The 18,105-nt window shown below is 46.9% G+C and overlaps 1 protein-coding gene across 1 annotated transcript; it reads right to left on the reverse strand.

Moving 5' to 3' along the window:
- Positions 1–7,904: 7,904 nt before the first annotated feature.
- Positions 7,905–17,678, reverse strand: KCTD7 (potassium channel tetramerization domain containing 7). The gene is made up of 4 exons (XM_047089145.1): positions 17,337–17,678; positions 14,085–14,254; positions 11,008–11,186; positions 7,905–10,550 (listed from the first exon to the last, which is right to left on the reverse strand). Exons 1-4 carry the CDS (start codon positions 17,478–17,480, stop codon positions 10,174–10,176), a joined length of 870 nt encoding a protein of 289 aa, XP_046945101.1. The 5' UTR covers positions 17,481–17,678; the 3' UTR covers positions 7,905–10,173.
- Positions 17,679–18,105: the final 427 nt, after the last annotated feature.

Raw genomic sequence — 18,105 nt, forward strand, 5'->3', positions numbered from 1 at the left:
GCATCAACTGTACTGTCAAATTTTAAAGGGGGGGGGGAGGTGGAGCTCTATATGTAATGAAATGGACAGATCTCCAAAAGACAGTGTTAAATGAGAACAGTAGGGTGATGGAACATGTGGTATGCTACTTTTAGATTTAAATATAGATATATAGGGGTTCCTGGGTGCCTCAGTTGGTTGAGTGTCCAACTCTTGATTTTGGCTCAGGTCATGAACCCAGGGTTGTGGGACTGAGCCCTGTGTCAGGCTTCACACTGAATGGAGCCTGCTTAGGATTGTCTTTCTCTTCCCCTCTGTCCTTCTCTCCTGCTTGCATTCTCTCTCTCTAAAAATAAAAGACAGACAGACAGACAGATAGATAGGTAGATACTCTCCTAGGATGTGTATCACTTTCTAGAATATAAATAAATAAATAAATAAATAAATAAATAAATAAATAAATTCTAGAAAAAAATATTCGTATAGAGGGAGAAAGAGAAGAAGAGAGATACATGTACACTAGAATAGATATAGTATATATAGGAAGAATTATTTTAAAGAATTGGGTCATGTGATTGTGCAGGCTGGGTGAGTCCAAAATCTGATGGCGGAGAGAGACAGAGAGAGACAGAGAGAGAGAGAGAGAGAATCCCAAGAAGCCTCTGCACCATCAGCACAGAGTCCAATGCAGGACTTCACCCCATGAACCATGAGATCATGACCTGAGCCAAAATCAAGAGTTGGACACTTAACCAACTGAGCTACCCAGGCACCCCTGGAAGTGCACTGTAGATGGCATAGTCAGAGGTCTCACTGAATATGTGACAACTAAGGTGGAACATAAAATGGAAAAACGAGCCAGCCCATGAGAAGCGCTGGGGAAAAGGCATTCCAAGGAGATGAAATGCCAATCACAAAAACCTGAGGTAGGAACTGAAAGAAGTCCAGAGCAGAAGACAGGAAAAAAGGAGTAGTGTGGAGTGATGAAGCTGGGGGTACACAGGAACCAGATCAAACATGGAAAGACCATTCTAAAAGCAAAGGGTTTTAAGTAGGCATGTTGCAGGTCTAATTAACCCTTTCAAGACTATCTTGGAAAATAGGTTGGAGGAGGTATAATCAGGGGTCAAATTAAGCCAAGAAGTCTTTGTCGTAATGCAGGATGAGAGATGATGGTGATTCAGACAAGTGAATTTGCCATGTTTTCAAGATAATCTTGAAGATGAATTCAAGACTTGGCAATGGATTGCAGTACAAGGTGAGGTAAGGAGGGGAGTTCAAGATGACTCTTACGTTGGGGTGCCAGGGTGGCTCAGTCGGTTAAGCCTCCAACTTTGGCTCAGGTCATGATCTCGTGGTTTGTGAGTTCAAGTCCTGCATTGGACTCTCTGCTGACAGCTCAAGCCTGGAGCCTGCTTTAGATTCTGTGTGTCTCTCTCTCTCTGCCCCTCCCCCACTCACACTCTCTGTCTCAAAAATAAACATTAAAAAAAAAAAAAAGATGGTTCTCAGGTTTTTGTTGACTGAGTGGATGGTGGTACCATTTCCTGAGATAGAGAAGGTGGAATGAAGATGTTTGGGGTGGGAAGAGGAAGTAAAGAATTCCACTTGACTATATTAAGCTTGAGATGGCTAATAGGTATCGAAGTAGCAATATTTAGCAGGTTATTGGGTATATAATTCAGCAGGTTATTGGATATATAATTCGAGGCTGAGGAAAGAGGCCTGAGTATAAATTTGGGAGTCATCAGTGTATATAGATAGGCCAGTTACTGACTGCCTCTTAGCTCCATATTCATCCTTCACTGCTTCTGCAAAAATTGGGTTGGGACCTTTGAATATTTTTTCCTTTGCCAACTAATGTGATATTAAACTTTGTCAGTAGAGGACATTGGTGAGATGTTGCCAAGAAGAAAGACATTTTCCTTTCCGGTTCTGGTGTGATTGCTCCCAGCCCCGCCTCTCCAGCACCCAGCTCCTGCAGTGCATGGCACAAAAAGGCCAGCAGCACTCGCCTTGGGTGTTTTTTTAGTGGACTGCTTCTGGCAGAACACCTCTCTGAACAGATTTTGCCAGCACCCTAGAGGGTGGATTTCCAGCAAGTTCCACCAGCATAGCACCCCAGTGACTTCTCTACCATTCAGTGAGCCATGGCTATGCCCTCTCCAAAAAGGTCTGGATATCACCTCTGGGAGGAGTGTTCTCTATGTCAGCTCTGGGGGTAGTGGCTGCTCCTACGTGTGCTATTCCTATATTCTTTATCGTTCGCTACTGCCAATCCCTCATTACTCCAATTCTATTATAATTAATAGTTATTTATATTAAAGATATAAGTTGTTCAGATAACTGCATGTTTTTTTTCTCTTGGCTAATACAAATGACTCATTGCACTTCAGGCAAGATCATGCAAGGAGGAGACAGCCTAGACTGATGTGTCACATATAAGGTGCCAAGAATTCTCTATGTTATTTTCCATTTTCAATGGGTGGGATATAAAGGCACAAGGGATAGCAACAGGATGGAGCAGAAGCACCTGTGTTCAGTTTCCTCTCCTGTCACCCTAGTCAGCCATTGTAAGGGGAGACAGTCCCTTTTTGTGTCCACTTTGGCAGGCACTGTGTTTTGGCTGGCTTCTGCTGCATGTGGGTACCTACCTGCAGCTTGTAATGGCTTCTCAGTCAGCTTCAACCAGAGCCGGAATTGCTCTGCTGGCCTCTTTCTTGTGGTCTTGCAAATGGAGCACCTTCTGAAGTCAAGATGTTTGAAAAACATGGCCTGCCCTCTCTGTGTGGACAAAGCTCCCAGTTTCACCTTGACTACTCCAGGCTCCTGCAGACAGACATCCCTTAAGGGGTTCTTTCACATGCCATCTCTAGACCTTGAATCTGTTGGTTATATTGCAACTCTTACACCTACAAAGGTTGTTGGCCTGCCAATACCAGCATCATGGAGATATAGAAACAAGGGACAGAGCCTCCCCATGCTTGTGCCTCCTTCTGACCCCTACCAAGGCACTGAAGTGTGTCTTGGTGGTATAAGACCAGGATAGGAGAAAAGGGTTTTTAGCTATTGGAATTCTGGGTCCTTAGTGAGGATCAGGTGAAGCTCCTTCCTAAAAAGACAGGATGATCAAGTGAGGAAGTTGAGGATCATGAATGAATGGTTACTGCCTATAAATCCCAGAAATCCTGGGGCAAAGTTGAGTATCTGGAGAGCCTTCCACCTAAAAAACTTTACTTTCTTGTACATTATCATGAGGATACTTTGGTTGGGCTATCTGGAAATTCTGCCTCTGGATCTCAATCCACAAATCTAGGTTGTCCCAGGGGGTGCTGCTGCTATAAAGCAGTCAGGATTGCCATCCCAGCAGGGAACAGCACTGACAGGGTTCAAAATCAGACAATAAACCCCATCTCAGTGGGATCCTCTAGGCTAAAGGTCCAGCCTATGTAAGTGGAATCCTCTAGGCTAAGTGGTCCAGCCTATGTAGTCATTCCTGCAGGTGACTACAGAGTGGATTCCTCAATGTCCTCAATCCTCAGAGAGGATTCCTCTGCCTCTCTGAACCAACGGAAATTTCCAAATAGAGCTGCATTTGGAAGTATAAAATTAAGCATCTGGGTGGAACATTGTCTGAATATGTCTGGGGGCAGATACATTCTTCCTTGACTTTTGGGAGCACCAAGTGAATAATGCCTCCTTATTTCGGCCAATAGGGATGTGGTCAGCTCACCAGGGAAGTCCGTATCTTTGTTAGGAAGTTCTTGGTGAACATAGTTTCCAGGAAGAGTATTTTGCTTATCCCTTCCAAGGGTAGAGGAGGGTGAAATTAACTTATCTGTTCAGTGGGGTCCTGTAAGTACACTCTGCTGCCTCTGTGGAAATAGATACAGAGCTTCAAGACAAGGGCTGAAAAAAGGCTCTTTCAATCCTACCAAGCCAGGTGAAAAAGCTGAACTGGAAAGTCAGGGACCTCAGTGCAAAGAGCACCTAACTGACTGAGAAGTTTGGGGGCAGTGCTGGACAAAGCATCACTGCCAGGGCTGGCTACCAAATGCTGGATGAGGCAGGGCCAGAAGTAGGCAACCAGCTTTAAAATGCCAAAGACAGGACAGTCGTGAGCTGGGAGAGGGGTGGTGATGGTGGAGGGGGTGGAGAGATGGAGATGACATTGTAAGAGTAGGGACAGTAGGCACCCATGACACGTACACACAAAGATGGGTCCCTGGGGCAGAGTAAGCGGAGGCAGAGCTGAAGATAAGGATGTAATGTTGAAAAACACACTAAAAAAGGCATTTATAGGGATTTAAACCTACTCATGATAACATTCTAGGGACTTAAACCTACTCAGGATACCATCCAATCCCTTTACAAAAATAACAAAAGTATAAAGATTTCAACTAAATTCTTAACTTATAAATTTCTTTTAACGGAGGTCAAGCTCCAAGTTTTGTGGTGCTTTTGGGGTTCTATTTCTTAATTTTATTAATAAAGGAGATAAGTATGTATACATCTATTCCAAAGATCTACTGGAGCTAGGCCATCTGCCAAGGTCACTTAATATAGGAAAAAAAAGAAAAAACAGGGTCTATAATACATTAAGAGAATCTTCTAAAAGTCATGGTTTGTGGAAGGGTGATTCAGGTTGCTACTGAGATCACAGAAGGGTGAGAAAGGTGCATCACAATCTGATTATAGGCCCCTTTTATGAAGTATTTCTGGATGGCTCAAGATGGTTCAACTCAGCCTTCTTACAGTTGTGCTGGATTTTTCCCTGGTGCACAGTAGTTCTGTTTCCACTTGGTTCCAGGCGGTTGGGGGTGGTAGAATCCCAGGATCTTCAGATTACGTCAATGCTCAGGAAGAACAAGTGTGTGACAGAAGAAGTCCTTAGCAATCGGGAATGGGGCTGCCTTGTTTCTAAGACTCAACTGACTGTTACTGTGTGTATATGCTGGGACGGGAGCTTTGTGGAGGGGGAGGTAAAAGCTTGGACATCAGATCTACGACTTTTGTAATAACACTATCAGTTTTTCCTTATATTTAGACTTTAGAAGAAGATATTCACCTAAGGGAGAAATGAGATGCCTAATGTTCACAGCTAGTAAGATCATTGTAGAAATGACTGGAGAAGGGAAAAAAGGCACATAATTACTCTTGCTCAGAACAAGATGCTCATTGGCATCCTATTCATATAGGCACTTTATTTTAAAGTTATGTTAGAAATAAAGTTTAAAATTATGTTTAAAAAATAGAGAACGGTATAAAGTACATGAAAGGAAAAACAAAATGGTAAGGAGTCAAAGGACAGGAAGTTAAAGGTAAGTGAACACAAGCTTGAGCAACATGCTAGAAGTTAAGCAAATCAAAATGAAAGGTAACCAAAGCTAGCTAAGAGATCATCTTCAAAATGATGACAAAGGAACAAATAGGCAGGACTGAGGGCCGCGGCCTCAGGCACACTCCCCACATGATCAGGCTGCATCTGTGTGGTTAGGCCAGGAGGCTGCAAGAGTCTGATTAACTCAAGCTGTCCCGGATCATCCTGCCATACCCAGGATCCAGCCAGAGAGCCACTACTGACCTCCACTCATTGCCCATGAGCAGGGTCCTTCTCCATCTAGCAAACATGTGCCCCTTACTAAGAAGGGCGGCACACTGGGGACCCCAGCTAGCTCCTTAATACTCAGGGACTACTTAAGACCTACGCATCCAAGGAAGTTTTCTAATATGACTTCTAGAGTATCTGCTTTTAAAATCTGCACAGACTGAAGCAGGGTGAAGCCCTGAGTCTCAGAGGTGGGACACTGAGCTCTGTTGTCAGTGTCCCACTGACAAGAAGGGAGGGCTCTGTTGAACACCTGTGAGGATTTCCGAAAAGGGCCCTGGGTTTGAATCCTGACTTGGCCATTTACTAGCTATCTGTCCTTGAGGCAATTATGTCTCCATGAGCTTCAGTTTCCAACTTATTAAGTATTATTAGTGTATCATTACTATGTGATTGTGTGCACAGTAATTAGGTCAGGGAATACATTTGGCACAGGTAATGCAGCAGTGCTTTTGTTTAAAAGTCAGAATAATCAGGGATTTAAGGAAGCAGTTGGAGGGTAGCATAGCTACCCAGCATGTCAGAACTCACCTTTCCATGAAAGTGATTCCATTAAGTGACTCCACGGGGCATCCTGATGAGGACACTCATTAGCCAGGAAGGTGTCAAACTCTGCTTTCAGAGGAAGGGCAACTTACACCCATTTTCCTCAAGTAAGGGTCTTAACCACTAAGGCTTACATAAGCTTAGAGCCATTTATCTCGCCCTTGAAAGAAGTGGTGACATGATAGGAGGGATTTCTTTCAGAACCACCTGACATGGCTGTTAGCCACAGAGTGACCATGCAACTGTGGTATCTTCTTCCCCTGAAGACCTCTCAACACAAGAGGGCAAAGCCTAGGCTGGGTGGGCACACTCCTACCTGGAACAGAGACAAGGCTACAGTTACTGCAGAAGGGCCTTCATGGTGCCCATCTCCCTCTAACTTCAAGTCAGGGCAGAAGTTCAGGGGCTGGTCTCAGGAAAGAGCCTCTTTTATTTAGCTGAGTATTTAAAAATATAACACATTTTAAGCAGAAATCGAGACATAGTCTGTGATTTGCTCGCACAGTGGGGGGCAGAGGAGGGATGAGAGTAAGTCTCTAAAAAAGAAAGGCACAGCACCCAGGTTCTAATTCTTTACTTTAATGCCACGTGAGGGTACTGAGGCTCCATGCACCAAAGCGCTCACAGACAGGGAGTGAACGAACATAGGAAATGTTATACCATGTACACGAACCCAACACCGTACAGAAGGAAGACAATGGACCCAGGTGACCTCCCATACTCCAGAGGCAACCTGTTCCTATACCCAGTCTTTGTTCCCTCCTCCTCAACCCCTGCCCACCCTCCCTTCTCCCAATTAACATATGTATACATGTATGATTCTTCCAGAATTCCAAAAAGTGCCTCTCCCACCCCAGTCTCTCCCACTCTGGCTTCTGATGAATAGAGCCTCCCTCTTTTAAGGATCACAAGGCAGCCACTACCTTCATGAAAGAGTCGCAGCAAAATGGTGCCCAAGAAAGCTTAACCACTTAGAATCAAATATGGACAGAAGGTATGCAGAAGGATATTTGAAATTCTAACTGGGATCAGTGTGAGTAGTTTTTGTTTTTTTGTTGTTGTTGTCATTTGTCTTAACCTCTTCAAAATCCAGCTGAGGCCAAGACTGCACACTGAGGCTCACCCCACTTTGTGGTTTGGAAATGTCATTCTTCCTAGTCTTCCAACAAGCAACCCAGAACAGGAAGATAAGGTCACCTGACCAGCCTGAGGCACAAGGTTCAGACAGCTCCCAGAATATCCTCAGCCCCAGGAAGAAAGAATAGAAACTTTCAGAGCACAGTTGACTCCTTGCCACGTGATAAGCACTGGACAGCCTTGTGAATTAACCGAAGGTAGAATAAGGGTGGTGACGAGTCCTGTATTTCTTCTATTTAGAGTGCTACCCAAAGAATTCCCCCTTCTGGGATGGTGTGATGTGTTTCATTGTGGTTTTGCTTCAATCTTTTTTGTGCCATTAGTTAACTTTTTCATTTTTATTGAATTTTGTTATGGCTGCTATTGCACCACACGATCCTGTATCCTAAAACTTTCACCTTCCCAACCAGTGAGCATGACACCTGGGAGAAAAGGTGCCCACAAACACAATGGAAGCTCCAAAGCAGGCACTTTGGTTTGACCCATCAACACGATGCACAAGAATGCTATGAAAATATACTCCCTTTTGATTGGGAAGCAGTGTTCATCCTTTGGGGCCCTCCTTCCTAACCCAACCGTTCTTATGCTCTAGAGTTGACCAGTTAGAGTTGAGAAAGGATACAACTGGGAGAAGTCTCTTCCTCAGATATGACCTTTATTTGGAGGCCATTACCACCAACCACCACATCCAAAAGCACTTTTCAGCCTGGCCTTGGCTTCTCATCAGAGAATGGCCAAATTGGGCCACTGAATTCTTTTACTTCATTTGGAAAGAGCTCTAAGCTGGCTGCCAGTATCCCTGCGCTGCCTGGTCTACTGGCCCAGTGCCTTGTCTCCCCCACAATGGCACAGAACACACCACTGTGAGAACAACACAGGGGCAGAGCGGATCCAAAGGGGTGTCTCTAGCAAGAGGCACAAGGACAGTGTCCTTGTGCAGCATCTCTGCAGCTCCAAGCTTGTCTTCAGGGATTGTTTTTGAGCAAACCAATCACTCCATCCTACGTGCATGGACTCTAAATAACCAAGTACTGTGATACTCTGTGACAAGGGTGGGAGAGAGACAGGGCCAAGGCCAGATTCCTGAAAGCACTAGGATTAATTGTCTGCTTTCTACTCATACTGCCTTTCTCCTGAATAGCTTGCCTCAGTGTCTGTCTAAAAATGAATCTGTATTAGGCAGTAACACCAACTGGAGCAACTTAAATGAAAGACTTCTGTTAGAACAAGACAAGAGGCATGCTGTTGGACTAAGTTTCAAGCAGGGAAATCAACTCCAGAAAAGTGATGATTCATCTGTGGATGAGAACAATAGAAGGGATGCATACCTTGGAACCTGAACAACTGACTGTATACTTTCCTCTTAGATCTCATCCTATACCTCTGTTCCACCATATAAGAACACAACGTAAGAGTGCAAAACCATGCCCTGGAATCCCTGTTGCCACAGAGGGCCAGGAGGTCACTGCCCTATGAAGGAGTTCTGCCAAGGTCCTAAGGCTTGGCCTTCTCTTCCTTAGAAGGATACAGGCATCTTTAGCTACCCCTTCCCTACATCACCAACCATTGGTCTCACAGGACTGAGACCAATGAGGCTGTCCTCACTAGTTTTTTATACACAAAAAATCTCTCTACAAAACACCCAGGAACAATCAAGCACAATCACGATCACATGGAGAAGTCTCTAATGCAGCACAGAAATGTTACGTTCCGATTACTGGTGCTGCATGGCTCTTCCTTTAGGGGATGTGTGTCCACATCCGACTGACCACCCTAGTCTGCACATGGAGCAAGAAGGAAATGCAGTGGGAACAGAGCCTTGTGAATCTTTTTCTGTCTCTGAAATGGGGACAGTAAAACACGATGGAAGTGCTGCTATCTTCCTACAGCTCCCGGGATAGCTGTGCCTCCCACCCAACCCTTTCTTTGCCTCCTCAGAACAGACACTCTCCTAGGAGAACATTAGCAGGATAAAGCAATAGGGTTAAAAACACAGGGGGTTTCTATCTAAGGAGGTTCACCACAAATTGGATGCTAACACATGAAATGGCAGCCAAAGAGATATTCTGAGCCTCTAGAAAGGATGTTACATCTCAAAGATAACAAAAGATCTATGCAACTTATCTGCTCGATTCAGGGAAATCTTCAAAAGGAACCTCTGAAATCTGCATTACAGCCCTGAGAAGATAACCCTTCAAGCAAGGAAGGTTGGTGGAAGGTAGGAGAAGCCAAGGCCCTAAGGCAGGGCTGTAAACATTGTGCTTTTCTAAGGCCAACCTGGTACATGGCTTTGGCAACTATGGTTACATCTCCAAAAAGTGGTGAAGAATATGTTCCAGGAGGAAGAGTCTTTCCACATCCTAAAACAAAGCATGGAACTATCCCTGGAGGAAGAGGGAGAGAAGATGCTTCTTCTTCAGCCAGGGGCTGTGGGGCGGCTACCTGGGTAAACCCCCCATCATATTCTGTGTTCATACCTATACACTAGGCACAAGGAAGGGATACGTGAACAGGGTTGAGGAAGTGATTATGCCTACAACAGTTTGGTAACGTGGCTCTAAAAAGGGCAGAAACTCTCTTGCAAGAACAAGAGTGACAAAACCTCTCTGGACTTTCTGGTCAAGCCCTAGCTACCCAGACCCCTAAGCCTCAGGCAGAGACTGCTGTGCCTTGAGGAAAGGTCAGGTGAATCCAGGCACCAGGTCCCTGTGGGCCACAAGCCCTGAGCCTGACCCCGAGGTACAGCTGGGAGACCTCCGTCCCCTTGGAGCTGTGCCTCAGGACTTGGTCCTCACCTCAGCAGGTCTGGGGCAGTCAGTATCCCTTCCAGGGATCTTACTCCCAGTGCCACTAAGGGGAATGGACACCCTCCCTGATAGGACTCTGTTCCCTACCCGGGCTACTCACCACCATGTGATCTTGAACTCATAGATGGGGCGCTTGCAGTAGTAGTGGTTGATGAGGTGCTTGTCACACACCCCGATGCACTGATGGTCCACAGTGAGGCCCTGGGCTGAGAGGTCCGTGACCAGGCAGTGCAGTAGGTCATAAACATCAGCCACAGCCTCCCAGGGCCCAAAAGATACATCCACTTCGCAGTGGTGCTCAAAGAGCTGCCCATCACTCTCACTCCGCTCGAAGCGCAGGGAGTTGAGAAGCGGACACTCATAGGGGGTGATGGGCATCTCCTCCTTGAAGACACAGACCTTGAGCTTGGCAAAACGGGCCTTCCGCTGTACTGCACGCAGCCGGGCAATCTCCACAATCCGCTCCAAGTGGTCTAGGGGGGTGAACACAGCACCCATCACTGGGACAGGGGTCAGGAGGTCGGGGGGCAGTGGGCAAGGCAGCGTCAGGGCACAAAGAGAGAGCCCCGGTGAAGGCATGATCCAACAGGGAAGAGGCAGATCCTGGGGAAGGGACTCTGGGCCTGTGAAAGGCACAAACTTAAACAGGGATCATGGATCTCCAAGGCAAAAGAAACCAAAAGGATAGAATGAGGATCATCCTTTTGAAATGTGATCTGATGATGTCACAGGAAAAGTGGGCCCTATTGAACCTGAATCTTCCCAGTTTGATTGGGAGGGGAGAGCAGAAGGGGAAGCAGAAATCTCTCTGATCCTGAGTAATACGGATACATCTTAGACCCACCTCTTTGGTGACCACCTATGCACACACAGATGCCTCGCAACCCTCCTTTCCCACACCTCAACCACCCTGGGCAGTTGACACCTCACCTTTGTAATAAGGCATGAGTCCCAGAAACGCCTGGCGCACTTTCTCCCCCTTCAGAGGCTGCATGTTCTCTAGCTGCTCCAGGAGGGGCCCGATGGCATAGTACTGAGCCTCTTTGTACACAGCCCGTACACGCTCCCGGGGTGGCAGGTCCCCTGAGCGCAGGAAATTCAGCACATCTCTGAGCAGGAAGGAAACAGGGTTGGTGAGAAGGAGCTAATGGATCTGGACAGTGTCACATAGTGGTTAGAGCACAGAGTCTGGAACCAGACTACTAGCTGTGTGACCTTGGAGAGGTGAACTTAACCTCTCTGTGCCTTGATTTTCCCATCTGTAAAATGAGGGAAAATTTAAAAACTACCTTGTAATGGTATAAAGGGATTAAATGATTAAAAAGTGCTTAGAAAATACCTGGCACAAGGTAAGTCCTCAATAAGCATTAATAGCTGTTATTATCAGTATCATCATTATTACATTTACAATTATCATTAGATATATTTATTTTATTAGGTATTGTTATTTTTGGGTATATATAGGAATAATGGAAACATACATATTCTAGGCTCCTTAAGACATATATATTTAAATTGAGGTCTAATTAATATGCAACAAATGTACAAATCTTTTTTTTTCAAATGTACAAACCTTAATTGTATAGTTTTATTATAACCACCACCTAGACCAAGATACAGAACATTTCAATCTCCTCAAAGTTTCCCTCTGCCTCTTCTCATTCAATCCCAGAATTCTATCAACAAAGATTAGTTTTGCCTCATCTTAAAACTCATGTAAGTGGCTGGATCTACTATAATTGATTTAACCCATTCTCTTGCTGATGGACAGTTGAGTTGTTTCCAGTTTAGGGCTCTTATGAGTAAAGCTGTGATGAACATTCCTGTATAAGACTTTCTGTGGACACACGCACCAACTTCTCTTGGCTAAATATTAGGAGAATTGTTCAGTCATAAGGTGAAGCGCATGCTTAACAAAATGGTTGTAGCATTTTATGTTTCCACTAGCAATGTAGTAGCCTTCCCCATTTTCTATATTTCTTTGCCATTCATCTTATTTTGTAGCTATATGGACAGCAAATGCTACCCTGAACACCTGGACAAATTGGTTTCTCGAATGAATAAAATCACATACTGCATTTTCTTAAAATAAAAATTCAGTTCTTTTAATTCCATCTTCAGATTCTTTGGTGCTAAGAGTAATCATAATCAGATCCATCGCCAGTTAAGTGTGGCAAGGTCTTTACTTCTGTAAAGATAATGTGAGTAAACCCCAAGATCAAGATGTTGCCTCAATAGTTTGTCTATGACCATGATGTAACGGTAGTAACAATCACTAAGTATTAGTCTGGGTCAGCTACTATTCGTGTGTTACCCCATTTAATCCCTTCAATGACATTTAAGTGCCATCTTAGGTCCATTTTTAAATGAAGAAAAAGAGGGGCTCAGAGAGGTTAAAGAATACCCTTACTCAAGGAGCTACAGCTAGCAGAGGCCCAGATGCAGTCATGGTTGACTCCAAGTCCATACCCACAGTGGTCCAGACTCTAGTCCAAAGTGTTATTCACTGATCACAGTGGGAAACTGCCCCAGGTGGTGACCCAAGCAGCCTCCCTGGTGGGTGCTAGGGACACATGAGCTGCCCCAGCAGAGAAATGTACCTGATCAAATGCCCTGAGCCCCTATTTTATTTTCTCTGAGTCTTTAAGCAACTTCATCTGCTGATGATGAATCACAGACCATTGGAGTCTAGCAGCCTGAGGATAAATGCCACAATACCCTGCTTTCTGCCACACCCTGGCCCAGCTCTGACCCTCTCCAGCTATGGCCACCTGGGCATGGGCACATCAGCTTAGAGCCAAAGCCTGTTCCTCCTCCCCACAACCCCTTCCCAAATTAGTCCTCTAGGATCTTAAGCAAACCTTGGTCTGCTCTGAAAAACATGACCCCAGGGCAAGGCCCAGCTAAGAGTGCTGTGGGAGTTGCCAGCTGGGGCCAGCACTTTCCTCCCCCAAACAGCCTGCAAACAAAAATCTTTTTATAGCTCTGCAGAGCGATGTGACACTTTGTTTTCTCAGCATTGGAGGCAGCTGACAGCCCAATGGGGAAACCCAGATGCTTCAAAGCAAATTGCATGACCAGAGGCTCCTTTCTGAGGATAAAAATGACCTTTCTCCCAGTGCAGGCGATCCTACTTGGGAGGCCAGCACAGATACGTAGTGGTTGGAGACTTTCTGACTCCTTAGCCAATGTGTTGAAGGTCAAGAATCATGTTAGTTCTGTAGTCATCTCCAAAGTTAGACTGAAGGGGCAAAGAGCTTCAGCCACATGCTCTGGAAGGACCCGGTGAGGGGTCACACCAAGGCTCTTTACGTAATCGGCATGGCAGGCCTGTGAGGCAGCTGTAATTATTTCTCATTTCACAAGCAAGGAAACTAAAACATAAAGTCTTTAAATTGTTTACGTGTTAAGGTATCAGAAGTCCTTCCTTGGGAAGGGCTATTTTCTTTTTTGAGATTGTGTCTTTCTGTGTTTTAGCGTTAAAATGACAGTCACAATTGAAGGTGTTTGTTTGTTTTTTTCTAAAGGCTTTTCTTGGCAAAATTAAAAGATGGCAATCATATGCTGGCCCTTCCTTCACCTTTTTTGTTCATTTGTTTTAAACCATCAAAGAAAGTCTGAGAACCACGGTCATACACCATGTCCCTCCCTAATGGCAATGTGGAGCCCCAGAATCTGAATCTGAGGATATTCTCCAAGAAGCTGTTTTGGGGCTCCCCTGCCTACAGGTGGCATCACACCTATTCCATACAGATGACAACTTCCTGGTCTCCAATTTCATCACATCCAGCCAGTGTGTGGCACCTGGGCTCTCTCTGGCTGTCCTTGTCTCCTCTGGGAAAGATACTATGGCTTTTGATCCAATTCAGTAAGCACATTTATTAAATTCCATCAGTACATTTGCTATTTTCTTTTCTGGGTATTAATGGAAGATACCAAAGCCCCATATTGAAGCCCAGGTCCTACTTACTAGAACTATAAGGTTGATCATAGAGGGAGAAACATACCCAAAGTGGGTGCCATCCCGGTCAATGAAGTACCGGCCCTCGGAGTCTGTGGGAATGTAATGTCGCCCGCTGAACATGGCCGCCAGCATGGTGTCTTCATAGCGCCGCAGGGTAGACAGGCGTGTGGTGAAGTGAGCCCCTCCAATGTTAAGGGGAACAACCTCAGGAAACTGGAAAGGAACCACCGGCACTTTCAGCCAGGCATTGGGGAATGAGAACAGAGGCTGCTCTGATTGTGGTCTTCTGGGATCTTATTAGTGCTACACCATTCAGCCACCCAACGCTAAAATCCAGGAGTCTTTCTGAATGTTCTTCTCTCTCCTCTCTTTCCCCACACTCATCAGTTGCCAAGTCCTACCCACTCCCCCCCCCCCCCCACAGCCATTAAATCAGGCCTTCCCACCCCTATTCTGCTATCGCTGTTCTGGAGTTCAAAGCCGTCATTGTCCTCTTTTCCACTTCCTGAATTTGTCACTTTTATGCCCTTGCTCATGCTGTCTTCTCTGTCCAGAATGTTCTTTCCACTCTCCCTTTGTCCATCTAGCAAATGCATTTGCCCCGTGTGTGGTGTATGTTGTTCACTGCACAAGGACACCGATCTGAGAGTGATCTGCTAGCCCAGCTGTGTGTCCTTTCTCTAATACACACCAAGGCACCATATAGGTTAGCAGCATCCGCGCATTCTAAAAGTTTCTCTTCAGGGCGCCTGGGTGGCTCAGTCGGGTTAGGTAGCTTGATTTCAGCTCAGGTCATGATCCCAGGGTTGTGAGATGGAGTCCTACGCTGGGCTCCATGCTGAGTGTGGAGCCTGCTTAAGATTCTCTCTCCCTCTGCCCGTCCCCAAGTTGTGTGCACATGCGCACACTCTCTCTTTCTTAAAAAATAAAATAAAAGCTTCTCTTTAAGTTTCCCAATTCTGTAAGCATTTCTGTTCTATTGTTCCTCACATGCACCCAAGACAGAGTTAACTGAACATTCCCTCCATCGTGCCTTCACCATGGACCACACACCCTCCTCGCCTAGCACGGTACACCAGCAGTTATTTTCCTCTGTCAGCTCTCCCTTCTAGACCTCAAGCTTCCTGAGGGCAGGGACGGCATCTTGTTCACTAATCATGAGGCCACCCGCAGCAGGGCTCATAGGTGTTTGTGGAACAATTCCAGGCATCCAATCCTCATTCTTTGTACCTCGCTGCTTCTTTCTTCATCTGTAGAGTGAGATCAGTCCCCCGTCCAGCTAAGGTTCCGGAGGCAAGGGCAGGGGGAAGAACAGGGAATGATGGTATAGATTTGCTAGGAGAAGTTCTAGGTTCTCCCTAAAATACTCAGGACCTTTTTTTGGGGAGGTGGAGGGTGGGAATATCTTTCACTGCTTGTAGTTTTAAAGAAATGAAGCCAGTTCTCTCTAATTTTCCCACAACCTCCAGATTGACTAAAATTTTGTATGAGTGCATACTTTTCAATATTACATCTCTAAAGCTCCAGTGTATGTTTACCAGATAGTCCTTTCCCCCAGCCTTCCAGGTTTTTTTCCTACATTTTTTTAGGTGTAGTTGACGCATAACGTTACATTAGTTTTGGGTGTATGACACCGTGATTTGTTAAGTCTTTACACGGTATGCTTACAAGTGTAGCTACCACCTGCCACCATTTATTACCGTTATGATTTCACTGACTGTATTCCTTATGTTGTACTTTTTATCCCCGTGACTTATTTATTCCATAACTGGAAGCAAATACCTCCCACTCCCCTTCACCCATTTTGCCCATCCCTCCACCCTTCCTGCCCTCTGGCAACCACCAGCTTGTGCTCCGTATTTATGGGTCTATTTATGCTTTGTTGTTTTTTTGTTTGTTTTTTAGATTTCACATATAAGTAAAATAATATCAACTTTTTAAAAGTTCTTTGTGAACTAAAGTAGGATAAAAATACATTAAATCAAAGTAACCCAGAGCCTAGTGCAGTGCCTGGCACGCAGCAAAGACCCAAGTGTGCATTAAATGAATGAGTGAATGAATGAATGAAATAGAAAGGTTATGTACAGTTCTTCTGTGCATATGCACTGTTACTCTTCTGCAACCAAAGGATAACAAATGCCTTCTACTTAGTCTATAGCTCCAATAAAACTATTCTAGGTGCATAGCAAGGACTCAAATATTTTGAGATAAGAATGCTTTACATTTCTGGAGCTCTTTACACCTTTTCCAAGGATATCTCATACCAATCCAAGTGTCTGCTCCACAGTAGAGCTGAAAAGACTGAGGCACAGAGGCAAAAGCAACCAAAAACTGTTCTGGATCTCACATGGAACAATGTATCTGGGGGGGAGCTGGCCTACAGTCTCTGGGTGTTGCCTCTTTGTCTCAAACCCTATTGTTTCCCCAATGACAGTGCATGAAAAGTAAGCACCACAGTGTTTCTAACGGCTGAACCCCGCACCCCCCCCCCCTGCAACTGCAAAGAGTACTGCTAGAGTTGTGCTCATTGTTGTGTTTCATGATGTCGAGGGCACAGGCTTCTAATCCCCAGGGGAGGAGCCACCCCCGGCCCAGCCCTGCCCCTCTGGAGCTGTCCATTCTCCTAGGATTCCTCCACACCCCACAGGCCCCCACATCCAGCACTACCTTAGCTCCTACCTTCTGTCTCCCTCTTCAGCTCCCAGCAGTGCCCCACCTTCCCTTCTCTTTCCCCTTCTCTTGAGTGACATTTCAGCTCTAAATGTGATACTGTTATCACATCAAGACCAGTGGGAAGGAAAGCCATGGAGGTGTCAGGTGAGTGTGGACACATCTATTAATTAGCCTGCTTCTTATCTGCACAGAGTCCCTGACCCCACTTTCTGGGCAGCTGGAGGTTGGGTCTGGGCAACCACGAAGGCCTCCTCCCTGATTTTCTAGAAGACACTCTCATCTCTTGGGGCTCCAAGGTTCCCTTCCCACAGACTACCCTCCCTCCTCTAGTTGTTAAGGATGGGACTTAGGGGTAGGAGTAAACCAACCTTGCAGTGAGTGAACACTGAAAGAGGGGGGCGTGGGGTGGGGAGATCAGGTGCCCCCCGGGGACAGGAAGACACACCTGTGCCTTTTACAGGAGGATGAGTGGGCTGGGCAGCTCGGCTCTTCTGGCGCCGCCCTCAGCCCGACCCCCCCCCCCCCCCACCCCAGCCTCGGCGCTGCTCACACCCCAAGGTCAGTTCTGCCGGGCACCTGCTTCTCCCTCTGCGCCCCTTCCCACGCCCCACCCCCCGGGTACCTCCTGAGGCAGCAGGGGCAGCGCGTGCCCCGCCTGCGTGGCCGTCGGGGTGGCCGGCTCCAGAAAGTCGTCTTCGGCGTCGGAGCTGGACATGGCACCGTCCGGGCGACGGCTGTCTGGCTCCCGCCCCGTGACTACCACCATCCCTCTGGCTCTGGACAGTGGGCGCGGCTTCGGGCGGGCGGGAGGCGGCGGCCCCGGGCACTAGCGCCGAGCAGCGCCCGGCATGACGCGGCGCGGCCGACGGGCGGGCCCGGGGGCGGGGTGGGGGGGGGGGTTGGAGAGCGCAGCGCGCGAGAGCCGGAGGGCGGCCACTCCCTCAGCGCCAACAGGCTCACGGACCACCGCGCGGACCGCAAGGCCACCGGCCTGACCCGGCCGCCTCCCGCTATTGGCCGAGGCTCCTCTTGCTCCGCCCCTGATTGGCAGGAGGCTTGTCCAGTCCAAGAGCAGGCAACGCGTTGAGTCTGCGCCCGAGTGGCCACTGGGAGCCGGACCTGCTTGCCTGCCCTGCTCTGATTGGTCCTCAGGCCAGCGGGCGCGTCCCTTCCATTCGCTATCCGCCCGGCGCACAGGGCGGCGCGCGAGATCGCCACATCTACGCGGACCCTCCTCGTTGGCTCGGAGGGTGGCTCCCGCGTTGGAGTCGACGCCTAGTAACTAGACAGGAGGCAGGGCTCTCGAACTAGCTGTTCTGTCTTCAGGGCAGTGGGTTCTGTGTCTCCTTGGGCGTCGAAGGCCGGGGAAATCCGTAGGAGGGGAGGACCAG

The sequence above is a fragment of the Lynx rufus genome, unplaced genomic scaffold (genome assembly GCF_022079265.1).
Source record: "Lynx rufus isolate CCGP_SWC_20201006 ecotype Redwood Valley unplaced genomic scaffold, mLynRuf1.p SCAF_27, whole genome shotgun sequence".
NCBI lineage: Eukaryota > Metazoa > Chordata > Mammalia > Carnivora > Felidae > Lynx > Lynx rufus.